The following is a 21,039-nucleotide window of genomic DNA, read 5'->3' as shown; positions in this document are numbered from 1 at the left end:
GAGAGGCCAGATCAGGATATACCTTTGTAATAGTTTCTTGTTTGAAACAGAGAGGTGGAAACAGAGGCTGCTGATTTGCAGTTTCAGAAGATCACTGTGGTGTTGTCAGTGGAGAGAATAGATTTTTGTAAGGTTCTAACCAAGATTGTTTTTGGAAATTTATCTGGCAAACTGATTTCTCTCAGCAGCCTTGAAAGTAAAAGAAGATAGACCATGAAGGAGGCTGTTTCAGATCTAAAAAGAGAAAAAGCAGTGGGAATAGGATTGGAGGACTTGGAGCTACATTCTAGAAAGAATGTTGAGGTAGAACCACACCCTTTTGGGTACATGGGGCATGTGAGAGGAGTTGGACCAAAGTATCTAGTTCAGGTACCTGGGGAACCCTAGTCTCCTGTGGCAAGAAAGGAAATGTAAGAGATGAAGCTGTTTGTTCATTAGGTAGGAAACCGGGGCAGGTAGGAGATGCTGGATTCGGTTTGAACAGGAGTTATTTCAGATGCTTATGGACACCCAGCTGTATTAGGTCCCTATGTCTGAGGTACCTGCCCTCTGGCTCTTTAGCATTTCCGTGATGCTGTATGTAAACTGCCACCCTGGGAATTCCCTGTAGCTTTCCTTCCTTATTTGGAAGTAAAGTATTAACTGACAAATGATCACAAGTTGAAAGTGAAAAATTCATTTGACTCACTTTTCAGTTTGATGGGAAGATGAAAGTTTTATTACTGTTCTACAAGATGTGAAAGAACTGATTTCACTCAGCTTGCAACAAAAAAGCATTTAAGTGTCTGTTCCTTTGACTTCTTGATAGGTGGACAGTTTCCATGAATCAGTCGTGGTGCAGGGTTTGGCTCAGCCTGCTCATTCCAACCCTCATGCACCAGCCAACCGGTTTAGGAGAAACCTAGGCAGGTCACTGACTTCGAGTCTCCTGAGTGATGCTCTGGTGGTACCAGAGGGTGGCAAACATAAGGCTCCTGGGAACTGAATGTTTCATCCAGGAGAACTGAAAAGAAGCTCTCCTGAGCCAGATGTTAGGTGTACAAGAACACCTTACAAAGATAGCCTGTCCTTCCCCATTCCACAGCACCTTTTCCTTCATAAATACATTCTCTTTGTCCTTATGTTTCCCCTACCCTAATCTGTCATGGATTTTGATCTTGGTTTTATTTACATTCCCATTGACACATCGTATGTTTTTTAATTCCCTGCTTACACCTGAAGAAATTGAATAGCAGGGCCAGCAAACCGATCTAGACAGGCTCTCTCAGGCTTTCTCACTTTCCCTGGGATCATCTCATGTCCAGATTTACTTGTCCAGCAATAAATTGCTTCGATTGACCCAGAGGTGGTCTGACTCTAGAGGCCTGGTTTATACCAGCCACACTCAAGAAATGGGTGGGTATACCAGAAGGCCAATACATTTGTTTATTCTCCGTTTCAGCTGTCAGGCAATTTCGTTTCAGCTGGCTATTGTATTTTCCAGAAAGAAAGCAAACCTTGAATGCAAGATAAGAATCAGGAAGTCATCTGGCAGTTTTAGAGTTGGAATACAGGGAGCTGATTCACCTGAGGGGAGAATGTCGCCAAGATCTGAGAGGTGATTGTACCTGTTTCTGGATTCGGACATTCTTGTTGGCTGGTCAAAGCACTCTTGGAGGTAGTTGAAGGAAACAAAACCGTAAATTATTTACTATCTAATTTTTTTCAGCATTCTTCATCCATCACTAATTGATTGAACTAGCTTGTCTCTAAAGTCCCTTCCACCTCCAAATTTATGTGCTCCGTCAATAAGGTTCTCTCCACATGGACATGTTTCGATAGTAACTGGATAATTATCCTGCTGATTGATGTTTTGAAAGTCAACCTTGGACTGTAATGGACTTTTAGAGACTGTATTAGTTTTCTATTGCTTCCATAACAAATTATCATAAATTTAGTGGCTTCTAAGGCCCATTTATTATCTCACAGTTCTGTGGGCAGAGCGGCTCAACTGGATTCCCTGCCTAGAGTTCAGAAGGCTGAAATCAAAATGTCATTAGGGCAGTTTTACCTTCTGGAGGCTCAGGGGATGAAGCTGCTTCTGAGATGATTTGAGTTGTTGACAGAATTCAGTTGCTGTCCCTTGTAGGATGCTCTTCCCCATTTCCTTGCTGGCTGTCAGTTAGGAACCAGATTTTGCTCCTGGAGGCTGCCTGCATTGTAGTTCACGTTTTCTATGTGGTCCCTTCCAGCAGGATTTAGCCTCTCAAATTTCTAATCTCTCGGACTTCCTCTTCTAACACATTCCACTCACTGACTACTTCATCTGCTTTTATAGGCTAATGTGATTATATTGACTGACCCTGATAATCCCAGATAAACTATCTATTTTTAAATCTGTTGATTTTAATTAAAATCTGCAAAATCCCTTTAGAGCAGTACCTTGATTAGTGTTTGATTGAGTAGCCAGAGATGGTCATCTTGAGGGGAACTCTGGCATCAGTCTCATCAGCAACACTTTGACAAAATGCTTTGTGATTACTCAAGTGATATCTGTGGATGGCTGATTTCATCTATACACATGTATTCTTTTTATCTTGCCATTTCATAGGATAGTATTTTCTTATCCTACCTTCATATCTGATATTATAGCCCCTTGGCATAGAATATTCTCTTTTGAAAAAAGTACATTTATTGGTCGATTGAACAGTGAAGATTGGTGTTTCTTTTCTCTCCTTCCACTCTTGTAAGGAATACTTCTTGAAGGCAGATGAGCTCTATTTTCACAAATTTAAAAATCATAGCACATATGGTCAGTGATTCGCACTCCTCCCTGCATCTTAGAATTACATAACAAAAATTTTAAGGTATCAGTACCTGCCCCCCTCCCCCTGCCAAGAGATTCTGATTTACCTCTGGTAAAGCCAGAGCTTTCTTTTTTTTTTTTCTTTAAAGTTCCCGAGGTGGTTCTAATTTGTAGCCAAGGGTAAGAACTATTGACATGCCCCAAACATTCTATTTTGAAGATAAGGAAACTGAGGCTGAAGGTGAGAAATGATTCACGTAAAGTCCTATAACTAGTGACAGTTCTGGTACCCTGTGCCAGTTCTGTGCCCCAAATGAAAGGGTTGTGGTTTTACTGTATATAGAGTTCAGCACTCAGTAATTATAAGCAAAATGAATGTTGGGAAGGTCTGCAACACCCTGCTTCTTGCTTCAGTAGCAAGACTGTTTCTTTCCAGGGCTTTAAAAACTATTAGACCTTGCAAAATAACTGTTTAAAGGTCTCTTTTAGCTGCTTGGCCTGATCATGAGTGGTAATAAGCACAGAATCACATAACGAAAATTTTTACTACATTCCGCACCAGCCAGGGAGTTGGCCACATGGACCTCCACCTGCTCTCCGATCCAGAGCTACACAGTCCAAGCCTCTTAGCTGCGTGGGCTCTTGACTGCTTGAAATGTGATTAGTGCCAGTTGTGAGGTGCTGCATGAAATACACACCAGATTTGAAGACTGCCAATGAAAAATGTAAAATACCTCAGTAATGCTTTTCATATTTATCACATGATGAAATGATATTATTTGGGTGTGTTGGGTTAAATAAGATGTTAAAAGTAATTTTATCTACTTCATTTTTAATGTGGTTACTAGGATATTTAAAACTATGTATGTGGCTGGTACTTGTGTCTAGTGTTATAGTTCTATGACACAGCATTATTCTAGAGAGCATTTTTATTAAAGCTATTAGCAATGAATGGTCCAAGTCCAAGCTATTACACCTGCCAGGATCTTGAAGAGTAAAGCGGTATACTATAAACTTCCTGGAGATGAGACGTGACATTGATCGGCCCTGTGTTTGCCGTCTATCTGGCAGCCAGTCAGTCTGGCCAAATAAACTTCTTTCTGTTTATATGTATAGGCTTCCAGGAGGTAGGGGGATGCCCCCATGTCATGGAAAGAGCACACTTCATAGCTCTTAAGTAATGTACCCAAAAGTAGACCACGTGCTGTTGGAGGCTCTAAGGCCTAAAGATGAATATTATATCCCTTGAGCAATACTGCTCCTGGGGGAACCACTGTGTCAGCATTTATGAATTAGCACCATCCTATAGGCCCTAAACACTGTATATACTAGGGTGTCTGCCCCCGCCCGTAATTCAAATCCAAACTTTACTCTTTCTCTTTGTCTTGTTCTCTGTGGTTTATCTTGCCACACTGGTCCCTGCTCATGTGTTTAGTCAGCCTTCTAACATTTAAGAAGCAGGATAGGAAGGTGAAGGCAGGCCTTGAAGTCATCAAGCAAGTTTCTTTCTAATCCCTACCTCTGGGGGATTCACTTAACCTTTTTAAGTTCTTCTAAACTTTCATTTTCTCAAGATTAAAATGAGTTTCCCTCTGGTAAATGTTGAATGAAATAATAAGGCACCTGGCCCATTTATTCATTGGATATTTTTGTGTGTGTGTGTGTGTGTTGCAGGGAGGAGTGGGGGAACATCTATTCTGTATCAGGCCCAAGGCTGGTTGTTGGCAGTACAATACTGAGTGAGACATGGCCACTGCTCTCAGTTTGCTCACAGCTAAAAGAAGAGAAGGGCAGGGAGCCTGGTAGCATCGGGGCAGGAGTGGTCCTCAGTGAATGGCAGCTTTCACTCCATCACACGATGCAGTATTTGGCTTATCACAAAATTATGGACTGATGTGCCGATGAGGAAACTGAGGCCCACAGCGATTAAAGAACTGCCCGGGTCACTGAGTCAGGACATTTGGGCTGGCATCAGAGCACAGACTGCTGACTCCTTCTCTAGCAATGCTCTTCCCAGGAGATCACATTGCTTCACTCTTGGTTTCCCAACTTGTTTACCTTAAAGGAACAACTTCACCCTTTGGGCTTGATAGAAAGGAGAGTTTCTCCCAAGTTTTGCTCTGTATGTTATCTTGGTCTGCTAATAACTCCTAAAGTACTTCGAGTTGTTGCACTAATCATTATCAGATTACGATCTCATAAAGAATTTTTGTTTGAAGATTTCATTCTGTGAGTTCTTATCTTCAACAGTTGTCTATTTCCTGTTACATAAAACAAAGCTAATTTCCATCTGAGAGTTTGAAAGAAACTCCAGCATCTTCAACTTTGTTTAAAGCACTTTCTCCATGTTCTATTTGATCTATCACAGTAATAAAAAAAAAACATTTAAAAAAGAGCTGCTTGTGGAAAGAGAGAAAGCAGAAATCCAGTAAGAGGTCTGTTTTTTCAAATTTATCTTAGAAAAAATGACTTAGTAGATGCAATGGTGTAAAGTAAGATATTAAAAACAAATATAGTTCAGATAAGCACCTATGCAATTGATTTTCTCCTTCATGTGAGAGTCACATTTGTATCATGAATCAGTAGCTGCAGCAGGTGAATTAGACTGGGTCAGTTTAAGGACCATCCATAGGGATAGTTACTACAGAGAGGCTTTTGCAAAGTGCCTCTGGGCCTTGCTGAACTCAAACAGCATGCCCCATGCATTGAGAAAGGTCTACTCCCAACAGAATACCCATTCATACCAAGATAGGAGCAGCATGAAATGCTCCTTATTCTTTCACTCCTCCAGAAAGGAAGAGATGGAGACCCAGCTGCCTGTAACCCAGCTGCCTTCTCCATTCTCACAGGGGGAGCTGTAGCTTCAAGCCATGCTTCTGATCATTGCAATTCATCTACCCAATTTTCAGCTCTAGAAATCCATGATTCACAAAAAGAGTGATCTGGGCCCAGTAACAACAGCATATCATTTTCTTACAGTGGATGAGATAGTGATTAAGGGTGAAATCAGCCTCTAGCTTATTTCCAACACAATTAGGCCACAGCGTCAAAGGTGTGCAACTGCCAGTATACCTAAGTAAAAATCGCAGCATTCCTGCCTTACCAAAAGATGCACACATTACATTATAATGATCCCTCATTTTCCCCAGACTCTCATGTAATGTAAATGCTTAATTGAAAAAGCCACATACGGTGGCTGCCCAAGAACACATTTGCTGATCACTTTACCCACCTACCAAGGCTTCTGTTTCATGATATGTACATGAGGGCCCCATTCCCAGTCTGCCCTATAGAAACATTATAAAACATAGGCTATTACTAATATCAAAGAAGTCTAAAGAATAGCTGGCACTTACGGGATATATGCAGAGGGCATGCCAAATGCTTTGAATAAATCATCTCATTTAATCCCCTCCTGATTTTTCTATGAAAATGAAAATATTATCACCCCCGTATTAGAGATGAGTGAACTGAGGTTTGGTACAGCCAGAATTTGAACTAGCTCTCTCAGACTCCAGACCATAATGCTTTTAACCCCTAAGTGCACCATCTCTCTAAGTGAAGATCAAGGATAGCATCTGTTAGAGGCTGATGTGAATTTCTAAAGACCTGGGAAAGTATCTATCACAGATACTTTAGTGATTATTAACTAAATGTGATTAACTAAAAGTGGAACAGAGACATTTAATGAAATCAAGTGTCCAGGGTTCACTCAGGAACACTGTCTCTTATATCTTGTATCGGTGTCAACAGATTGCTTAATCTTTGTACCTATTACCTATATGGAGCCTAGATAGCATCATTCACATCCCCAGCCAGTGATCTGCTGGGTCCAGTTCATACTGGCTCATGAATCCTGCTCAGTGACTTAAGTGAATCCAGTGATTCTGTGAACCCAAGTTCAGTGACTTGGTAGCTTTAAATTAGCCTTGTCAAAGGTATTACACCACAGAAATGGGCAAATGTCCCTCTCCGATTTTTAATTCCAGAAAGACAGTTGTTAAATATTTATCAGTACACCACTGTCTCTGACTCAAAGAGAGATGCAATGTGAATTGTGACATTTTTAAAAGTAAATAAAGATATACCAGCTATCCTAAAAAAAAACCTACAAATACAGTCTTACCTAACTTTGCAGTGAATCCTCTGTCCCCATCATTCTGCATTTGGCAGAACTTCTTCAAACATAACCATAATGAGTTATATGTCATTAAAAATATAAAAGTTTATTTTGTTTATTATTTTTGTTACAAAAGCAATATGCTTACTGTAACAGTTTAATGTTTCTTAAGGCAATTATAAACTATAAACCTACCAACCATAAACAGTACATCATGTTGCCAAATAGAAACATAAAATGTAATGCAAGCCTCATGTGTGATTTAAAATTTTCTACTTATCACATTTTTTAAAATGAAGAGAAATATATATTAGTTTTTAATAATATATCTTACTTAACCTAACAATCGAAAATATGACTTTAACATATAGTCAACACAGACATTCTTGAAATATTTTGTATCCTATTTTTGTACCAAGCCTTCAAAATCCATGTACATTTCACACTTACAACACATCTCTTTAAATACTAAATTTTCATCAGAAATACTTTATCTGTATTTAGATTTCTTAAAATCTACAGCTCAAAAAGTAGATTCACTTACCCAACCTGTTCTGAATATACTTAATTAAATAATTAATTGAAATCCATAATTAAAATTAAATAAAATTTAGCTTATTTAATTCCTCAGTCTCATTAGCCACATTTCAAGTGCTCAGTAGCCACAGGTGAATTTAGAGGCAATTGAATTTGTCAGCACAGGTACATACTATATATCCCTGATTTGTTTTATAAAAAAGGAGACCTATTATTATACTGCCCCCAAAAGTCTTTTTTCCCTCATACGTTGGACATTTAAAATACTTTCCCCCCATACTGTATTTCCCATGGATACAGAAAAGAAAGTTCAGCAAAAATAGTCTTATCAGTAATGTCTGTGAACTTTTTCTCTCTCACTAATGGGAAAGAAATAAATTGACCTAAGGCATTTTCAGTCTGACCACTTTTCAGCTGACCCACCACCATAGGAAGTGGATAATAACATGAACTCTAAATGCAAACCGTTCCAATAAATGCCTGGTGCTAATTAGAATAGGTCATTTCAAATCCCCTTTGGGATTAGTTTCCTTTTTTCAGAGTTGAGTTCATAGAAAAACTTCACCAGGAAATCAATTAGATCCAGTTTTGCAATATTTCATTAGTAATCAACACCAGTACCAGAAAGTACACATTTATTAGGTTATCTAGGTTACCTATCTGGAGTCTTGGTTTTGCAATATGAACAGTTCTGCTTTGGTGGGGAGTTTTTTAATCAGCTCTTGCCTTTTCAGTATCGGAATAGCTAGATCAATAAAATAAGAATTGGGGGAAACTTATTTCGGATCCCTTTGGCTGCCATTTTGGTGTTATGCCTTCACAGCCTTAATCTGTCATTTTATTCCTCCGATATAATACTATGCTAATACACTTTGAGGGATGCTTCTGACCACTTTTAAATACTTGATGCAAAGGAGAGAATATAGGTGGTTTTTGGTGATGGTTCATTTTGTCTCTGCCCAATTGTGGACCAGGTATGAAGACATTTTTCCCTATGCCACTTATATATAATACATAAATTATCAAAAGTAATGTATTTTAATAATAATAAAGATGATGTTGGGGGTTCTTCACCAAATAATCTTCACATTAAATGCATCTGATACTCATTGTCTCTGTGTAGATGTCTCTGAAGACCGGTAATGACTTCTCTCTCAGTCTTTGATCTCCTGCTGTCAATTTCCCACTAGACAGTTCTAACATTTCCACAAATCTCATGATCACCTTAAACACCAAGTTTCCAAGACAGTCATGTGAGCTTCTCTTCCCTCAAAATAACTCAGATCCCAAACTCCTGATTTCTGTCAATGTACCATCTTTCATCCACAAACATACTGTACACTCTGTCATTTGTGATAGATATGTCTATCTTTTTTTTTTAGTTTTTTTCATTTTTTTTATTTTGGTATCATTAATGTACAATTACTTGAACAACATTATGGTTACTAGACTCCCCCTATTATCAAGTCCCCCCCACATACCCCATTACAGTCACTGTCCATCAGCATAGTAAGATGCAATAGAATCACTACTTTTTTTCTCTGTATATACTGCCTTCCCCATGCATTATGTGTGCTAATTGTAATGCTCCTTTTTCCCTCTTATCCCTCCCTTCCCACCCATCCTCCCCAGTCCCTTTCCCTTTGGTACCTGTTAGTCCATTCTTGGGTTCTGTCAGTCTGCTGTTGTTTTGTTCCTTCAGTTTTTGCTTTTTTCTTATACTCCACAGATGAGTTAAATCATTTGATACTTGTCTTTCTCTGCCTGGCTTATTTCACTAAGCAAAATACCCTCTAGCTCCATCCATGTTGTTGCAGATGGTAGGATTTGTTTTCTTCTTATGGCTGAATAATACTCCATTGTGTATATATACTACATCTTCTTTATCCATTCATCTACTGATGGACACTTAGATTGCTTCCATTTCTTGGCTATTGTAAATAGTGCTGCAATAAACATAGGGCTGCATATGTATTTTTCAAACTGGGCTCCTGCATTCTTAGGGTAAATTCCTAGGAGTGGAATTCCCAGGTCAAATGGTATTTTTATTTTGAGTTTCTTGAGGAATCTCCGTACTGCTTTCCACAATGGTTGAACTAGTTTACATTCCCACCAGCAGTGTAGGAGGGTTCCCCTTTCTCCACATCCTTGCCAACATTTGTTGCTGTTTGTCTTTTGGGTGTCGGCCATCCTAACTGGTGTGAGGTGATAGCTCATTGTGGTTTTAATTTGCATTTCTCTGATGATTAGCGATGTGGAGCATCTTTTCATGTGCCTGTTGGCCATCTGAATTTCTTCTTTGGAGAACTGTCTGTTCAGCTCCTCTGCCCATTTTTTAATTGGATTATTTGCTTTTTGTTTGTTGAGGTGTGTGAGCTCTTTATATAATTGGGATGTCAACCCCTGATCAGATATATCATTTATTAATATACTCTCCTATGCTGTAGGATGCCTTTTTGTTCTACTGATAGTGTCCTTTGCTGTACAGAAGCTTTTTAGTTTGATATAGTCCCACTTGTTCATTTTTGCTTTTGTTTTCCTTGCCCAGGGAGATATGTTCATGATGAAGTTGCTCATGTTTATGTCCAAGAGATTTTTGCCTGTATTTTTTTCTAAGAGTTTTATGGTTTCATGACTTACATTCAGGTTTTTGATCCATTTTGAGTTTACTTTTGTGTATGGGGTTAGACAATGATCCAGTTTCATTCTCCTACATGTAGCTGTCCAGTTTTGCCAATACCAGCTGTTGAAGAGGCTGTCATTTCCCCATTATATGTCCATGGCTCCTTTATCATATATTAATTGACCGTATATGCTTGGGTTTATATCTGGGCTCTCTATTCTGTTCCACTGGTCTGTGGGTCTGTTTTTGTGCCAATACCAAATTGTCTTGATTACTGTGGCTTTGTAGTAGAGCTTGAAGTCAGGGAGTGTAATTCCCCCCACTTTATTCTTCTTTCTCAGGATTGCTTTGGCTATGTGGGGTCTTTTATCATTCCATAAAAATTTTAGAACTATTTGTTCTAGTTCATTGAAGAATGCTGTAGGTATTTTGATGGGGTTTGCATTGAATCTGTAGATTGCTTTAGGCAGGATGGCTGTTTTGAGATATGTCTATCTTTATCATCTCCTGTATCCAGTCATCACCAAATCTTGTCCATATTTCTCATGATATTATATTTAGAAGGTGTAAGGGGCAGATTTATCCTGAAGAAAATCCACTTTTGCATATGATTTACCTCTACCAAAACTTCTAGTGATTTCTTTATGAATGTGAGTTGAAAATGCTGTTTGTCTGGTCCTCCCTCCCTTGCCAATCCAGTTTTATTTCCTTTTATTCATAATTTCAAACCTTGTTCTCTATTTCACTACCCTGAGCTAATGAGATGGAAACCATATCCAGGACGTCAGCTCTGTCTGAGCTTTGCACCAGAATACTTCACACACTCTCTAGTACTTCTACTAACCTATTACAGTCTTACTGTCATTTAGTTCTAATTTTAAGGCCCTGAATTCAATGACTGATTTTTCCCTATTCTGATCTTCTATTTCTAGATACACTTCTTCCTTCCTTTTCAGTTTCATGTGCCTATTCTTGACTAACTCTTGAAACCAAGAGCCATGATTTTGATTGCTTCTGTATTCTCCATTTTACCTTGCACAATGCTAGCAGGCACCGGTAGTTCAATAAATACTTGCTAAATTAAAATTAAGGAGAATTGAACTAATTGCTTACATGTTGGAAAAAAGTATTTTGTTTACTCTCCCTCTCTTCTCATGTACTTATGTACTGTGTTATAGCCAAGGAATAAAAGTCAGTATATCATAGTCCCATGTATAATTTGGAGACCTCCTTTGTTTGGCAGTCAACAGAATTAAAACTCATGCCAGCTGTATCACAGTGTGTCTCAACTGGCTCTCCATTGAGGAAGGGGGGAAAGAGAAGGCCAAATGCCTCAGGCTTTGAGAGTGGGAATGGTGTGAGTTCCATTATGCAAGAGATGAAACTTGTCCTCCCCCCAAAAGGAAAATCTTGCCATGAGGCTATTAGCCAAAGAATGCATAAATATAGAAATGTAGAGAGGGATTTCCCTAGAAAAATACTGCAAACTTTAAAAATCCAGTAGGCTAAGGTACAAATTGGTAGATTCCTCTGGATAATGCCTGTGTCTGTTTAGATTCATGTATTGGGGAGGGGGAATAATGGGACTTTGTCATGCTCTAATCTGGTACATCATTGAGAGATTGCATTAAAGTTCCAAACTTCGTTAGCACTCTGTCCTCTCCTAGGGACACGTTATCTCGGCTAGAACCTAGCAAACTGAGGGTCCTCTCATCTCGAAGCATCACATGGAGCTCTGAAATACTGAAGATGGCAGCTTACAATCAGATTGAAGGGAATGACAATTGGCCTGCACCATGAGATGGCTCTAGAGAGACTTCATTAAGAGTTCAAATGTCTATTTTTGTAGTCCTCCCCTGGGTCAGCAACCATGAAGGGGGTATTAGTCTCTAATGAAGCAATTTGCTCTTGCCAAATCCAACCACATTTCTTTATCCTCTTCTCTGCTCCCACGCCCTAACCAGAGAGTTAGAATTGGGTTCCTGTGCAGTACTCAGCGGCCATGAACTGTTTTCACCTCCTATTTGAGAGAATGGCAGTTTTTAATACCTCCTTTTCTGCTGTAGGAGTGCGCAGACAGATTTCTGGTTAATTTTGCACTGGAGATTGTGATTTATTTGTTTGTTTGTTTTGCTTTGTGAGATAAGAGCAACTTCTATGGAGATGTGTTTGCCTCGTAAAGAAATTGTGATAATTTGGGAGAAGTGAAGTTCATTTTCAGACAGCAGCTTTCAATAGTTTGAAGATGCGAGGGGGCCAACTACTATTTGCCTGAAGCAAAATTCACTTGTTTCTGACATCTGCCAAGTCTCTGAGATGCTAGAGGAGGTAACTTCTGGAGCAGAGAAAGCACCCACCGGAGAAATGCAAACCTGTTCATACCCTTAGTCAGGAAGCAAAAAAATGCAGCCTGGGAATTGGGATTCCATCACAACCTGCTGTTGAGAGAGTTCATGCCAGGGGTAGCTTCTTTACCTGACTCTAAATATACTGACAGGCAGCTAATAAAACTAACACTTTATACAGAGTCCACTTCCTCAATGCTTTTCCTACCTTAAGAAAATACTTCAGAAATAAAATTCAAAAGGAAATACCCAGTTACCAATAGGGTTGCATTATCAGACTATGACATATTTCTGTGTAGTCTTTTTATGTATTTCTATTGGAGGCTTCAAATTATGATTACTCAGCCTATTCATCTTGGAGTAAAGGTGCTCAGTGGTTCCCATTTGCCAAGTAGATGGGATGGTGCAAGTCCATTAGCCCCAGAGGCTTCCAGGTCAGGAACTTAAAACATGCTTTTTACAATAACTGCAACTCACATTTGTATGAAATCTTGCAGTTGGCCGACTGTGTTCACCCTCACTCTCATGCTTGATCCTATCAGTGACTCTGTGAGGCGGTGTACAAGGGAGCTCCTTATGCGTGTCAGCATATGCATGCATGTTCAGACACAGGAAGATACTCAGTTTATGTGTTTTCTTTGAATTTTTCTGAAAACATAAAATCACATGGAACACAATATGGGTCATCCAGTGCATAGAAATGAAAGAACAGAGAGAGCGTAAGACATTTTATACCTATTCAGATTTATGAAGCCATTCCTGGGGACCACACCATTCCATTACCCGTGAAAACAAACATTCTTGTTCATCGTTTTAGCCTCATTAGGGTTAGCAGGAAGATCTGTTTCTATATCATTATGGGCAAGAATGCCCAATAATACAAACGAGGCTGAGGGAGGCCCCGGTGGAGCTCCCAGTGTGCTGCTGAGGTGCGCCTTGTGACTTGGAAGTAGTGTAATTTTATGGCAGCATTGCAGCTGAGCTTCCAAGTGGTTAGCTGTCAGAGGTAACAACACTCTACTCTTCAAAGGGCAGTCTGCTGAGTTCATTTTAAACCAGTCCAAACTTGCCTCTTCAGAGGTCCAAAGAGAGGCCGCTTGGTTTATTTATTCCAAAGAAGCATATTTCCTCCAGGTAAAGGTATGCATTGGCTGAGGCATGTTGATCTGCTCCCCCATTCATCAAAGTGAAGGGTTTAAGGTGTGGCCACACTGGGAATTCCAAACAGCCAGCAAGGCTGGCCGTGAACTGACCGTCTTTGAGTCTGAGGTCTTTACATTCCTGGGCCTTTCACAGACCACATTCCTCCTCAAACTAAAAGCCCAGGAGGACACCAGATGTCCCAGGGAGCCATCTAGGAAGCACAGATGTTTTATTTTCTTTTGCTTCTCACCTTCTTTCTGCCACCTGCTACCCAGCGAATCGTGTCCCTGCTAAGACTACTCACTGAAGACCCTGCGGCGCCCCGTTGGCCTGTGCCCGCACACCCTCCTTGTGGATGCACAGGTAGCAGGGATTTCCAAGTGGGCAGAAGTTTAATAAAATAACTGTTATTTACAGGAACCTACCCCCACAAAAAAAAATAAAAATAAAACCTCCCCAAGGATGGCTCATTCGCATAGTATTTTGAGTGTTAATTGAACTCTTCTGTTCCCTGGGGAACACATAGAAGTTTTGTTGTTACAGTGGGTTGTTTGTTTCTCCTTTTATGGCCTGTGCAGCTCAAGGCCCCATGCTGGGTGATACTGTTGACAAGTTTTTCTATTTCCACATCAAATTAAAGTGAAGCACGCTGGCCCTGTTACTGAAGCAGTGTGTGTGGGTCGTTTGCTGTGAGATAGTCCTATGGCTGTTGTCCATATGGGAAAATCTCTGGTGTGCATGTTATTTCTCCAGGTAAATACCTATGGGAGGTAGAAATTATTACAACCTGCTGTTTGCTTTCATGAGAAGTATGACAATATGAGACTGGGGCAATGAAAGATGCTAGAATTTCTTCTAGAACTTTGTTCATGTCAGCTCATTCATGGTTTAGCCACCCTTCAAACAGTATTTAATGATAATAGTCTGCTTTTAATTGGCTTTATCTATTTATTCTGTTTTGTGTGATTGCAGGTCCTCCAGGTATGGATCTCTGGCAACTGCTGTTGACCTTGGCAGTGGCAGGCTCAAGCGATGCTTTTCCTGGGACTGAAGGTAAGTTCTGCTTTCCCATTCCCATTCCCAGTGTTTTGAAATAACACGGAACTTTGTTAAATCTAAGTTCTTTGGATGATTTAAGTTAAGATTTAAGTAACAGAATAAAGGAAACTCATCTTAGCTTTCAAATCATAAATACGCTGGACTTTTCTATGGATGTTTAGGAAGAATACAATTTTGGCATCCAGTGTTTTCACCTCAAAAATAACTGCTACAAATCATGCTGAGGGCATTTATGTTGAGGGCAAGGGCAAGCCAGGTCTCTTGGCCCTCAGGCTCTGGGAGAGATTTTGAAATTGCACTGAAGGGTAATTAACCTACTGATTACTCAGCTCATCTGTGACTTAGACATCATAGCCTATCTCCAGAACTGAGAATTAAGGTCCCTTAATCATATTCTCTGAGAGTGGAAATTGAGGTTTCAAATAAATTTCACCGCTCACTCTGTGAATGATTACCATTTGGCAACATCTGGAAGATGAGGCACCTGAAATAGTTGAATAATGTACTCACAAATCATGAGCTTCCTCAGCCATATCCATAATTCTCTGTTCTTTTTCATGCCTTCTTCCTACTGGAGAAGTCTCAATATATTCAAACTTTTGTCTCATGGCAGAAATAACTGAAACAAGAAAGAATGATGAAAGGGAATGAGAAGAAAGATTTTTTTTCTGTCCAGAAAGAAAACTGTGCACATAAAGGGACGGGAGACTTCCTAAAAGATTGTCTTGAGTACTTGATTTTTTCCCTTGCTTGGGCTTCAGTGGAGGAAAGGGAGAACCTGCTTCTCCTATGCTGTGACACCACATTGAGTTGTTGCTCTGAGAGCAGCTCACTCCCCTAGTCATCAGGCCACTCATGTTGGAAAACAAAGTTCCACAGCAGTGCCTGAAGTTGTCCTCTCTGACCTTTGAGGCAAAAATACATCCATAGTAGTGAGCTGCTGAAGGCGACCAGAGTAACTAAGAAAACAAGAAGAATAAAATATGTTATTTTATTTCTTACAGCAATTTTAAAATATTTATAGAAAAGAAGTCATAATTGAGATGTTTTTGGGTCTCTCTGGTGTTATAATGTCAACATTATGCAAGTCAAACACGGAGAGAATTGCAGGCTCCGTTTCAGCAGCTTTTCCCATGGCTAGTTTTAGACCCTGGTTCTGAGCCAAAGAATTATAGCTGAAATCCTCTGCTGTTCCAAAGTCATGGTAGTTGAATCTCTACTTTCTTCATTAAGGTGACTTTCACTCCACTGGGCGAGGCTTAGGAATTTTAAAAACCTACGAAATGAAAAGCATGGCAAAGGTAATCTTTAAAGACAATTGCAAATGTATCCCCAGATGAAAGACTAGAGCTCAAGTTACATTTGAGGCCTAGAGAGTCTGCAAAGTGCATCTATTTCAGCTGCTTTGACATTGTATCTCTGACATATACCTTTAAGTTCATAAGGTGGAGAAAACAACATCATTATCTGGTTTGTTTTCCTTTTGTTTTGCTTTTATATAGCTTTGTGTTTGCTTTGTGGAGAGCAGAGCAGAAAAAATAGCAATTGTTTGTAATAAACACAAATCACGTAGCCTACTAGTACTTACACATAGTAAGTAATTTAGTAAAGGTATTTGTTCCTCCTCCTTTTTTTCTTAGTGGGCTAACCAGAATTTCTTTGGAATATGTGGCTGTTCCAGAATTCTACCTTAAAATAGCCTGGGGATTGTTAAGGATGGGTATGATGTTTATATAACAAGGTCCAGGTGAGTGAACGAACATGTGCACGAGTGTGTGTGTGAGAAAGAGAGAGAGAGAAAGATTGCCATGTCTGGCCGCTCTGACGGACTCAGCCAAAGTGTTCACATGACATGACATGGACTGAATCTCAGATGACAATCATTGGCCATGTGTTCCTTTTTCTGCCAGGTCTGGATTGTAGCCAAATCATTTTATTTTTATTTTCTCTCCCATTGTGTAAGGCAGACTAAAAATACAGATGAGGACTTAAAATTTTTTTTAAAAGGACACTACTGTAGCGTCACCAGCCATTCCTTTGATTTCAGTTTGGTCAATGAAGATGTGGCCTTGCTGAGTAAGGAATCTGCGACATGTCACTCAGAAAAGTTGCCCAGGAGCAAGTAGAAGGTGACAGATTTGTATGCCGGGGAAGGTTGGCACTTAAAGCTTGGGCAGATGAGCAATTAGAAATATACTAGCCCTGAGAGGATTTTTTATTTAGTCTAATTTCCCTAAGGGAAATTTAATGAGAACTAAACCCCAAGTAGTACCACTGCCGTATCAGCTAACATGCTACAGTGGAGGCTCTCTCTTAGTCCTTCTTCCTTATTTTAGTCTGTACTTCTCCAAGCAGTTTACGTAGTCTCAGGGAGAATTCCCTGCTCCAAAATCAGGAATGCCCAACCATGCCTCCCTTTCAGAGGGCTACCCAGGGTTGAACTGTCCACTGGTTGCATCAAACTTCTCCTCAAATGACGACTTTGATGAGAAGGGTGCAAAGAGGTTTGATGACTAAAAGTTCTCTTCCAAGAAGTGCCTGATGTGTTTAGGTCATATCTCTACTATTTCATTCAGCCTACAACTGAGCATCCTCTGACCTCAGCAACCTAGAAGGGAGCATGCAAGCCCCCTGCCCTGAAGAAGATCAGTCTCCATATGAGGAACTTCATGAAATTAATGAGAAACTATATAGCTTTAAGGTCTAGATTATGTGGTGAATCCAAACGGTCAAGATGCTCTGCAAAAGAATAAATTGAGGTGGACTGAAGAAGTTAATTCAATGCATTCAATGTACGGATATTTCTTTAGAGCTTTCTGTTTTCAAAGACTGAGCCTCAGGTCTCTGAGGAATGCACTGATTCTTCCCTCCAGGAATTTATCATGAGTTAAGGGATAAAGAATATATACAAAGAATCACTGCATGAGGCAGTGTCTCTGAACTCTCAAAGTGTGGCCTGTGCTCTACTCTTTACTAAGTATACACTGTACTAAGAGGAGTGAATTGAGGAGGAGGGTCACCTCTGGCTGGAATGAACCAGAACTTCATGAAGGAGGCTGGTGTGATTTCAGCAGGAATAGAATATTGGGTGGGCCAAGACTTTAAAAGGCTGAGAAGAACAGGAGGCAAATAAAGAATAAGCGATGTGATAAAAGAGCAACAAGCAGAATAGACATGAGGTATATGCAGAGAACAACTCATTCAGTGGCTGAGTTTATCCTATATATGGGCGCTGTACTAGCGCTGTTCTATTTCACACATTTAGCATTCAGCACATGTTTTTTGAGCACTTACTTTGTGAAAGGCATAGGATTAATTTGGCCAGATTACAGGAGTACAATAATTATTCCCAATGGAAGTCAGATTAGTAGATTCAAATTAAATTATAAAAGGTCTTAAGATGGCAAATACCTCATGGAAAAGGCAAGTCTTGCTGGGCCTTGGAGAATGGGGATAGTATTTGGAGAGGAAGATCAAATAGTGGAATTGGATGCCAAATCCAGCAAGTCATAGTCCTTCTCAAAGTTGTAGGCCAGGCAAAATGCTGATGATGGAACATGATTGTGTAGGTGTGTATATAATATTTATATGGAGCATATATAATATTTACATATATATTGCATTTGTATTTGTGTGTGTATGTATATGGCATATATATGGTGTGTATATGTATTTATATATGTATATACATATATATATATGGCATGGCTTGCAGGCAAGGCACATAATTAGTATCTTATCACTCTAAAGACTAAAAAGGACTATACCATTCTATACGAGAAAAAGTAAGAAACTTATACTAGGAGTGTGATGCCATGTCCTAAAGGAGTCAGGATTCCCAGAATAATGCATCTGCATATCTTTGAACACTTTTCATAAACCTATACAGACTGATACAACACTTACATGAAAGAAAAGACATTTCTGTTCTCATTGTTAACAGGAAATAATGACTCAGTGGAAGGAACATTTTATATATATATATGTTCTTAAATAAACCCTACTCTCTTAGAGTTGAAGCTCTACAGAGCCCTGAGAGGTTGCCATGACATATAGGGTATGTTTTGAGCAAGTATTAGAATCATGGTGTAGTTGGTAAATAGTAAAAGGTGTGCCTGTTAAATGTTTTCAAGAAATGACAATTCAAGGCTTTCCATTGACACTGGAAGTTGGGGGGAGCCATACAGCTTAAACTTGCTACTGTTTTTACTGTCACCAAGAGGCAAGAAGAAATGAGACAGTCTGTTGTAGTGCCAAGGCCTGAGTCCATGTACATCTGCAACCCTGTGCTCCTGGTCCTCTTGATATCACAAAGAGCTTTGACACTGGAATTAAGCAGGTCAGAGCAGGCCAGGTGAAGGAACTCCTGGTCGTGCACATCTAGACGGAGCCAGTGGAAGATATGAGCAGAGAACTTTGCAGATAATGACACAAAACAGTCTTTCAGCAGATACTTACTGAGCACTTTCATGGATTCAAAGGTGAATTTTCAATCTGTGTTCCTGCCTTTAAGGAACTCCTGGTCTATAGAAGGGAAGACAGACAAGTAAACATAATTTAATCGTGGTCCCCTTAGGTTATTAAAGAGTTTTAAGCAGGACAATAATACAGTTAGATTTTCAGTTTGAAATAATGCTGGCAATAGAATAAAAGTAAATTTGAGAAAGACAAATGTAGAAGAAGATGATTGAAATAGGTCAGGAGAGAGAGATGATGTATGACAGCTGTAAAAAATAGATGAATCACAGAGATGTTGCTAGAGACAGTATCACCAATCTTACTCCATCTATTTCTAAATTCCCACATTTTAGCTATTGTTACCAACATTAGCAGTGACTCACTTTTAATACAGTGAAGTCCTAGAGCGCAGCTCAAGTGGTACTTACACAGAGCAGCTCTGTGGAGGAGGAGAAACACACTGAGACTGATGACAGCAGAGAGCCACCTTTCTTTTGTACCATTTCCCAGAACTCTTGCCTGGGCCTTGCCTGGGTCCCACAGTCATCTGTTCCCCTATGCAGTGTGGCTGTGATATGCTTATGCTGCTGTGCTCAGAGGGTCCACAGCAGGGACAAAGTCCTGAGGTCCCTCCCCGTGTAGTCTGGCCATTCATGACTAAATCCCAAGACCCTGACATATCCCCAAATATTTTACCATTGATAGAATATGTATGTACCTCACAATGCAGTAAAGCAAACACATGCAGGATTGGTTAAGTGCGAGCTAGCAGCAGTGCTTTGTGCTGGGCAGACTGTGGTGGTCCGTTAAGCCTACACAGCGGCCAAGTGACTCACCCCTGCAGAGCGGCTGGCAGTGGAGCGATTAGGTCCATGCCTCAGTGAACTAGTATATAGAAGGACTGGGACCGCCTAAGAACAGTCCAGACCTTGAATGTTCATTCACACATGCCTCTGGTTGATTATACTTCTAGTCTTCCACCTTAGATCCCAACTGTTACAGGACTAGAGGCAGTTCTGGTATGCAAAATGTCCCCACACCACTTCAGTTCAGTAGCCTAAATTGGGGTTCCCATCAGGGGGAGACAGGAACCAGTTGACATAATGTACTTGAGCAAAGCTCCTATTCATGCACCACCTGGTTTTCTGCCTCTGGCTGAAGGCTAACCCAGGTTCAGCTGTGCGGAGGGCCACACCAGCTGGGACCTGCCCCACCGGCCTCTGCCTGGGATCATACTCCCAACAGGGCACCACGGCCCTCCATCACTCCACACCTTTTCCCTAGGAAAACCATTCAGCAAGAACTTGTGGTTGGTGGTTTTCCTCCTCACTGCAAAGTTAAGTGAATGGGTTATTTCCCCGAGCTGCTTCACTTTCAGCCTTAATCTCTGTATGATAAATAATTCTAGGCACTTCACAGCCATTGACAGAGGCCTCTTTTAAGGCTTACTTACCCCTTTCTCCTTATTACTGCCTGCTCACCCACAGTACTGTGAGTCTGATTTGTCATCAGGCAGAGTCACTAGCAGTCACAACCTAAGGGCCACCCTCATCTTTCGCAGACAGCAGGCACCACCCTCCCGTTTTGGCTTCTCCAGCACTGACATGGGTGTTTAAGTAATGCCGTCAACAGTGCCCCCCACAGACCCAAAGCGAAGCTTCCCTCTCATCTGTAGTTAGCCCCATTAAGGCAGTGATGATGTGTCACATAAACACACTTTGAAATCCAATGCCACTGATCATACAAAGGATTCTGTGGTGCCCTGTCTGGCCATTACTGCCTGGACTTGGAGGCCCGGGGGCTTGAAACACTCCGGAGCCTCAGCTGCAAATCAGAATTTTCTCTGGTCTGTATTTTCCAAATCTATTTAAAAACGAATCCATGGTATTTCATTAGATACATCTATCAGGAATCTCTGTTTCTGTTTACAGAACAACTCACCGACCTTAGCCTGAACCTTAACTAATTA

At 40.3% G+C, this 21,039-nt stretch overlaps 1 protein-coding gene across 3 annotated transcripts in view; it reads left to right on the top strand.

The window, feature by feature from the left end:
* Positions 1-21,039, top strand: part of GHR (growth hormone receptor) — a 237,137-nt gene that overhangs the window by 96,656 nt on the left and 119,442 nt on the right. For all 3 annotated transcript variants that reach the window (XM_073236618.1, XM_073236623.1, XM_073236619.1), the window contains exon 2: positions 14,526-14,606. In XM_073236618.1, coding sequence (XP_073092719.1) covers positions 14,537-14,606 — 70 coding nt within the window. In that variant the 5' untranslated portion in view covers positions 14,526-14,536. The remainder of the gene's footprint in view (positions 1-14,525; positions 14,607-21,039) is intronic.

The sequence above is a fragment of the Manis javanica genome, chromosome 1, assembly GCF_040802235.1.
Source record: "Manis javanica isolate MJ-LG chromosome 1, MJ_LKY, whole genome shotgun sequence".
In the NCBI taxonomy this organism is placed as follows: Eukaryota; Metazoa; Chordata; class Mammalia; order Pholidota; family Manidae; genus Manis; species Manis javanica.
The sequence above is the reverse complement of the archived record's forward strand: the minus strand, read 5'-3'. Positions and strand labels throughout refer to the sequence as shown.